This window comes from Plasmopara halstedii, assembly GCF_900000015.1.
Source record: "Plasmopara halstedii genome assembly, contig: Scaffold_555, whole genome shotgun sequence".
Lineage (NCBI taxonomy): Eukaryota > Oomycota > Peronosporomycetes > Peronosporales > Peronosporaceae > Plasmopara > Plasmopara halstedii.
This window is the reverse complement of record NW_020187475.1, coordinates 1156124-1163735: the sequence shown is the minus strand read 5'-3', so window position 1 is coordinate 1163735 and position 7612 is coordinate 1156124. Positions and strand designations below refer to the sequence as shown.

General features: G+C 45.3%; 5 protein-coding genes across 5 annotated transcripts; 3 read left to right on the top strand and 2 right to left on the bottom strand.

Moving 5' to 3' along the window:
- Nucleotides 1-700: 700 nt before the first annotated feature.
- Nucleotides 701-1362, top strand: PHALS_11752 (dihydrolipoyllysine-residue succinyltransferase component of 2-oxoglutarate dehydrogenase; the record flags this gene model as incomplete). Its single annotated transcript, XM_024727167.1, has 2 exons — nt 701-877; nt 937-1362. The coding sequence occupies 2 exons, from the start codon at nt 701-703 to the stop codon at nt 1360-1362; spliced, it is 603 nt and encodes a 200-aa protein (XP_024577771.1).
- Nucleotides 1363-1469: 107 nt separating this feature from the next.
- PHALS_11751 (uncharacterized protein) lies at nt 1470-3082 on the bottom strand (the record flags this gene model as incomplete). The annotated part of the gene is made up of 3 exons (XM_024727166.1): nt 1470-1528; nt 1589-1820; nt 1883-3082. 3 exons carry the CDS (start codon nt 3080-3082, stop codon nt 1470-1472), a joined length of 1491 nt encoding a protein of 496 aa, XP_024577770.1.
- A 67-nt stretch (nt 3083-3149) lies between these two features.
- PHALS_11750 (mediator of rna polymerase ii transcription subunit 20) lies at nt 3150-4021 on the top strand (the record flags this gene model as incomplete). Its single annotated transcript, XM_024727165.1, has 4 exons — nt 3150-3166; nt 3230-3363; nt 3421-3641; nt 3719-4021. 4 exons carry the CDS (start codon nt 3150-3152, stop codon nt 4019-4021), a joined length of 675 nt encoding a protein of 224 aa, XP_024577769.1.
- Nucleotides 4022-4472: 451 nt separating this feature from the next.
- Nucleotides 4473-4782, top strand: PHALS_11749 (uncharacterized protein; the record flags this gene model as incomplete). Its single annotated transcript, XM_024727164.1, has 2 exons — nt 4473-4660; nt 4749-4782. 2 exons carry the CDS (start codon nt 4473-4475, stop codon nt 4780-4782), a joined length of 222 nt encoding a protein of 73 aa, XP_024577768.1.
- A 43-nt stretch (nt 4783-4825) lies between these two features.
- On the bottom strand, nt 4826-5236 carry PHALS_11748 (uncharacterized protein; the record flags this gene model as incomplete). The annotated part of the gene is made up of 2 exons (XM_024727163.1): nt 4826-4900; nt 4955-5236. 2 exons carry the CDS (start codon nt 5234-5236, stop codon nt 4826-4828), a joined length of 357 nt encoding a protein of 118 aa, XP_024577767.1.
- Nucleotides 5237-7612: the final 2376 nt, after the last annotated feature.

Sequence of the window (7612 nt, the reverse complement as noted above, 5' to 3'; positions counted from 1 at the left end):
GACGTACTTCGAAAACCAAAATCGCTATTTTCACATTGTCACTAAAATATTCTGTTTTCTCGAAAAAAAAATCCAGATTTTTTGGGCTTGCGTCCGGTACTAATAAATAGAAGACCGGACTCTAATCGGGAAAATCCGTTTGATACTTAAATTCTCATCAAGTTTTGTTGGAAACATCTTCGAAATGAAATAAAATATAATACAATAGTTCTACTGGTATTAACAATGTACCTATCGTCTGGCTCCTGGTGTCGACCTCCTGAGTTGTTGCTAGCCTCTCCGTCGTTCACCAAGTCTTCCTTATTACTCACATATATGAACATACTTACTTTAAGTAGCCAATACGAAGCCCGCTTTTGCAACCACACCATCACATTTTGGCTTATCAGATGAATGACCTCGATGAAGTGTAGACAGGTCTTTGAGTCAATGAAAATGCTGTATTTGCAAGATGGATATATGTGATGAATGGATATTATAACTTATGGTTTGAGACTTACATCTGAAAACCTCATTTGACTTGCCACAATAATTAAGCGATGATTATACAGACACCACGAGACTCAATTGTTGAGAGTAAAGTATGGATTTGGTATATAAAATAGCTAGGCCCCATTTTTTTATTAATATTTCGGCAAAAAATGTGGAACCTTTTTTTATCATACGTAGCACTTGAGATACTTGGCCATACCAAATTGCGATGCTATCTTCGCTGCGTCGCGCTTTCCATGCATCCGCAGGCCGACAAGCTGTTCAGACGATCAACGTGCCCTCCATGGGAGATTCAATAAGTGAGGGAACGCTTGTAGAAATCCTAAAGAATGCAGGAGATGTGGTGCAAGCGGACGAAGTGGTGCTTGTGCTCGAGACCGATAAGGTGCCGACCAAACGTATAAGAAGGTATTGTTGCTCACTTGAAGTGGTGTTATTTTTCAGGTCAGCGTAGATGTAACTAGTCCCGTGGCTGGCACCGTTGTCGAGTTACTAGCCCAGCTGGAAGATAACGTGGAAGTAGGAAAACCGCTCTTCATGGTAGACGACGCGCTAGCTCCCACCAGCTCTAGCAAGTTTGTCCAGGCGTCGGATGCTACATCTTCAGAGTCTGCATCTTCTGCGAAGAATGCTAATGTGACGCCTCGGGGCCGCGAACCGGTCATCAAGTTTTTGGGCAAGCGTTCGCTACTGCCAGCAAAACCATTGCCTTTGTCTAAGTCGCTGGGATCTTATCTGCCACCACCATCACAGCGTGCATTGCCCATTCTTCCATCAAGTCCCGATGTTTTGCCGTTCGACAATGTCAAACGCTTACCGTTATCGCCCACAGAGGTTGAATCGATTAATTCGGGTCTTGCTTACTTGTAAACAAATGTTTGAGGTGTAATCTTTGTATCATTGAATGCAATGAAGCACTTAAAATTGATTTTGAGAATAAACTCGCACAGTACACGATGAATCGATGTCTCGCTACGTCATACGGAGACAACTGCGGCTGCGGTGAATAACTCATGTTGTGGGCATACGCCACCGCCTATAGCCCATTCATTGCAGTCAGATAAAGTACACTTTTTACCACCTCCGTGCGCCTTACAATAGCCACCACCGCGATTCGTCTTGATGCATCCCTCACTTTTGCAGCGACCCCCACCGCCATGACGGATGCAGCGACCTCCGCTGTTAGCCTTGCGCGTGCATTCCGGAACAATGCAGGGCTTTGTTCCACCATGCGCCTTACAAAGTCCGCGTGCCTGCCCTAGACGTTCACAGCCCGCCACGGTGCACCGGGGCTTTCCACCGTGCGCACAACAACGCCCAAATCGGATCTATAAGCAAAATGTAACGTGAGCCTACGCAAACCGTCACAATGAATCAAATCTATCGTCACCTGTTTTTTTGTACAACCTAAAAAGGTACATGTGAAGCCGCCACCATGAGCAAGGCAAAATCCACCTCCTTGATCATGCTTTTCACATCCACGACGCGAGCAGCGCTTGCCTGTGCCACCGTGCTGTTTACAACGACCGCCATTGAGGGCCCAATTGCGACACCCATCAGTCTGGCATCGTTTACCGCCTCCGTGCAATTTGCAACGGCCTCCACCAACGCAAGGTGTGGTGCACCCTTCGACATAGCATTTCTTGCCACCACCATGGGCAACACAAAGACCACCCCCTTTATCCTTTTTGCTACAGTCTTGAATTTTGCAAAAGTAGCCACCCCCGTGCGCTTTACACTTGCCTTGACCTCTATCATACTTTTCACATCCGTCCACCTTGCAACGCGCCCTACCTCCGTGGCTACTGCATAGGCCGTAGCGAATGGCTTTCTTAGAGCAGCCACTCATTGTACAATCACGCCCTCCCCCATGGGCCAAGCATAGACCCTGCCCAGCATCATACTTGTCGCAATTCTTGTAGGAGCACTTTCGGCCCCCACCATGTGCACAACACAGTGCCAAAGAACCAAGAGCTACTCGAGTGCATCCAGTGACTCCGCACCGCTTTGAGCCTCCATGATCCGGACACGTGCGCAAATTGAAAAAGGCGCAGAACGGTGTCTGACAGCGATATCCACCACCATGGGCGATACAATATCCACCTGCCTGTGCAAACTTGAAACAGTTTTTGAAGCGACATTGGTAGCCACGTCGCTCAACAGTTCCTGCAGCCAGATCTGCAGCATCTGCGGCAACAAGATACTGCTTTTTCGTCAGCATCTCTTGTGCTTTCGTTCTGAGCATTGCATCGTCCCTTAATGTCACCATTGCTTGAATATTGGAGTCTTCAACGCGTTTATCCGCTTCCTCATCTCCAATATCTGCACTGATTGTTGCTACGTCTAGTCCCTTCATTGTTGTCTCCAGTGTCTGAAAATTAGTGTCTCGCACTTGTAGTCCCACCACCTTATCTCTTTCAACGCTATTGAGTACTGCGGCTTCTATTTCCTCGTTGTTGTGGGGCAGTAGCGGCATAGCAAAGGAAGGCAGTAAATGTAAGCCGTCGATTTCTTCGTCTTCAGTATGCGGCTTGCCCTCAGCGCAACCAAAGAGCGCCATAGCAACACCCAGTTCTTCGCGTACCTCCATCTGTCAAAACGTGTGTGTTATTGTAACGTAACACTGAAAATTACAATAGATTTTACCAAGTAAAACCATGACAGGCATGACCAGGTGAGCTCGCCCCCTTACTGCAATGAGCTAGTCCAACTGACTTCGCTTTGCCTCATATTTCAGAGTGGTGATCATTCAGGATGTCAACATAACGCAGAAGTATCAGGAATTGCTGCGCAAGCTTGAGACTATGGGCGGCGAGAAGGTCGGACGGCATGTGGTGCACTGTCGTCTGTTCAATCGAAAGACGCTTACAAGTAATGGAATGATACCATTTGGTGGGGGATTCAAGACTAATATACTCTGGCCTATAGATGGATATATGAACCAGCGCATGTTCATGCTGAGGATGTCACAAATCGACGATTTGGTGTACGCAGTCCTTGCCAATGAGAAGGCACACACTCTAGCACCTAGCGACAATGGAATTGAGGGGCTAATGGAAGATTGCTCTCTGCTAGAGTGTGGGCTTGATGGAGCTAATATTTTTCAACAAGTTGAGATCTACGCCTTTAAATCGGATGGGCAGTTTGAGGTATGGTCAATCAGTAACATGAAGTTATGGCTCGCAGCCAAACCTGCCGTGCTTTCTGTTGTGTTGGTGTGATGCAGGGAACACAGTATGTGTTAGGCGACTTTGTGGTGAGCGTATGCACGTTCATGTCCCGAAACAATCTTCCGCGAGGTCTCGTCATTGAGGTACAGTACTCGCCGTGCTACACAGTGTCGCATATAGATATGCTGATCGACGAGTTCCTAAGCAACTTTGTCTCGCATGATCACCTACGCAAGCCTGTTGAGAACATGCCGGCACTTTTTGACAAAATAGGACTATCCAACAGCGAGTACAGCCTTAAGCACACTGCACTGCAATACGTCGCCGCATTTAACATTTTGCGCAAGTTTGAAAAATGAACGTTACTTCTGTAAGACGTATATTCAGTAGAAAGAGATTTAAGCTACCGGTACCTTAGGATTAAGCCTTCTCTGGCGCGGCTATCCGTTTTTTTGGGACCGGGTTCCCTCATTACACTATATATTTTTTTCGGTCAGTGCGCAGCCGACCACTTTTCTTCGAGTACTGCTTTGATTCATTCCAATGTTTAAAGGCTCTTTGCCTATAGGTCGGCCGCCCGTCGATTGTAGAACGCTACAAACAGAGCTTTTTTCAATCGCCATGAGCCGTCTCGCAGAGCCTTGTTTTTAAATTGGCGCTGAAATTCTCAATCATCTGACATAGACAGCACGTCGGCTGCTTCGACTTCCATTACCAGCATCAGACCTTTGTCGCGATCCAAAATGACAAACAATAGTACAGAAAGTGAACGGCGCATCCATTTGAGATAGCATGACCATTTTATTATCCATGTTCTCACCAGAGACCCTCGCAATAAACAGGAATGGGATCTCGTTACTGTTCGGAAATCATGCGAAATGGAGCGTCCCTCCGCGCTTCTACTTCATCTATACTGAAGCCTCGGTCGGCAAAAACGCTAGCCGCTTAGATCCTCTGCTTAAAGACGACGACCAGACGCGTGATCAAGTTGTTGTGCTGTACGATATTTGCTTTATGTCCACTCTTGTCTTTTTTGTGGATATAGGACACAAATAACTGATACTGTGACCTGTCTTCTTTAAACAGCATGGCTTCCGACTGGCTACAAGCTTTAGCATAGCTTCGATACGTGACTGACGGAAAATCTTTTAACAGAAGGTGGACTAGCATGCCGGCCCTTGACAGCGACAGATTGGCGCACTTCTTGAAGTTGTACGACGTACGTTCTTTCGAGAGCGCTTCGGGCGTCGTGGTCGTCGTGGTCGTCAAAGTTGACACCCGTCGGGTCGCACTTGTGATGAGAGAAAGTTTGCAGCGGCCGAATCATCTTCCATACACAAATGAGACGTCGAATTTGCACTTTGGGTCAACACATGCGGTTCTGTATCTGCGGATATCACTTGACTTAATTTTGAATGCTCGTTCATGGTTGTGATTGTACGTGTCAATAGCTCAAATGAGTTCCTCTCTGTTGGTACATGAACGTGCAACATAGAAGCTGTCTGTTTCGGCCTCGTCAGGTGACGAGGCCGAAATGGAGCGAACGCAGTCACCGGCTTCAGCTTAGTGGTCATCATCTGAGCTGTCCATGTCTTGTCGTTGCTGAGTATATTGTGAATAACGTCTTTGTGTTTGATATAATTTCTGATTATTTAATTTCGATTGGTAGAAAGTACGTGTTTTTATCTGACGATAAACCAGTTGTTACCGATATGGTATACATCTCCAATTTATTTAAAAAAAAATTTAATAAAAAAAGTGATTCTAAATCAGTTAAATTCCCTAGCGTTTGGTACCGAACTGGTATATAACTGGTGATGATATAGTTGGTGCAGCTCACGTGGATAGTGTGGCTATTGTAGCGGTTAAGCCAGAGATAACTTTAATTGACAAAAAGCTGCAAAGCTCTTTAGCCTCTGAAGAAGCCTCAGGTTGGGTCTCTGACTATTTCATTTGAAAGCGCCCCACCTTCCGCACCGAATAAGGCTTAATGTCGCTAACCACAGATTCCGCGTCTTTGTTGGCGGATCGCTGAGCAAAAGCTTAGATAATCAATAAGAAGATGAACTTTTGAGTACTTCGTGCTTGTAGAGCTCGCACTCAAATGTGTTAATGAAGCTCGGGACGAAATCACGATTTGTGACCCCAACGATGTAGTGTGGCAGGGTGGTAATCTATCATAGTGAGCGCACACATTGTACTGCAGTCATTTGGACTCAGAGCGAAGCATGGATTATAAGCACGAATTTGCAATGAAGCTTGAGAAGCCTATGTCAAACACAAAGTAGAGTAAGAGCGCAAACTGAACCGTTTCCGGCCGTGTGGCGAGATAAATACTTTGTCTGAAAAACAGGAGATACTGGATGTGAAGGTACATTTACTACGCTAAAAGCTTAATCTTTCACGTTAATTTCATATGAGATTAATCGGGTGATAAAATCATTGCTTATGCTGCGGGTACATCCGGTTGATATAATCAAGTTGGACAGTATTGATTACCCTAAAATCAAATTTACTTCGTGGACGTGTCAAGGGGCGCGGGGGTTAACCAATGCATTAAGTAAAAAGTAAGACGGGATCTGTAGAGGTACGATCTGCGTGGTTAAACGCAAACTCAATGTGAGGGAGCGTATTTTATCCGCACTATGATCAATATCCTCTTCTGCGTCCGATAATTGTCTCTACCGCGCAATATAAATGTTTTTTATGACGATTGTTCTGTGGATAATCTGTTGTGTGAATATTTAATCTAATGCCAAGCACTATGAACAAATTTCGCCAAAATTTTGCTGTAAGCGCCAGTTTTGATACGAGCTATCTGTTACAGATAGTTATGTTGTTAAGATACTACATCTAGACACAGCTTGGCCTAATGTTCACTGACAACAGTGTCGCTGATAGCGGCAAGGTGGGCCACTTTGCTCTACCGGCCACAGTGACTACAAATCAGTATTACCCGAATCATTAGCAGGGAAAGTAAGGTGACGATTAATTTTAATGGGTTCTTAAAGCTTTCCCTTGCCAGGACGCCAAAAGCATGGGGTGAAATTTTGCTCTTTGACACGTTATACACGTGTGCGCACAAGTAGTCACCCATTCGTACACATAGGTTCACCAGAACATAGTACCCAGGGAGACCAACGTATTTGCTCTATTATAAATATTTTTAGAAGAGCATCGTGCATCCAGCAGAATTCTGTATATGACGTCATCGGTATGAGGAACAAGCACGCCTTGGAAAGTTAGACGCTGTTGAAGAAACTTGGCCGCTCACGATTAAGATCGATCAGCTTACCGTAGTGCTAGTAGTCCGTAAGAAAAGTAGGTTGTACAATGATAATTGAAGAATTGAGACCTAATGATATTCATATCTCTCTAATATCAGGCGAAAATTGCACGTATTGTGGTCTGCATCGATTTCATCATGCTTCCACCTCGCCTTTAGGTCTTCGCCCGTCCGATCATCCATTTTTTGCAAGTGGACCTGTACTGCAGCGGGGCTCCCGCTGTAACGGGGTTTTACAAACCCTGATAACATGGGTGTGTGTGTCACACAAGGTGTGCATGGTGTGACTACACCCAAACAAGAATACGGTACGGGGCTAGGTAGCCAGTAGTTATGCATGTATCCAGATTTACTATATATATTCAGTATAACTAGGAAGATCTAAACTTTTAAATTTGGTTAAAAATAGATAAAAATCAGTTATGAATTGAAACCGAAAAGTCAATTAGCCTTGGGACGGCAATAATTACTCTTGGAGTAAGCGGATTGCGATCAGCTAACTCATACTGGGTTCTTGTAAAGAGCGAAAGGTCGGTGACCAGAAGTACGCTTCCTCAAGCACTTAGCACGGCAGCCCCGCTGCACTTGGTAGAACTTGTAGTCAATCTACACCTGAGTCGTTTAGACTGATCCTCTGTGAGGATGGAACAATTTTCCTCTTTGT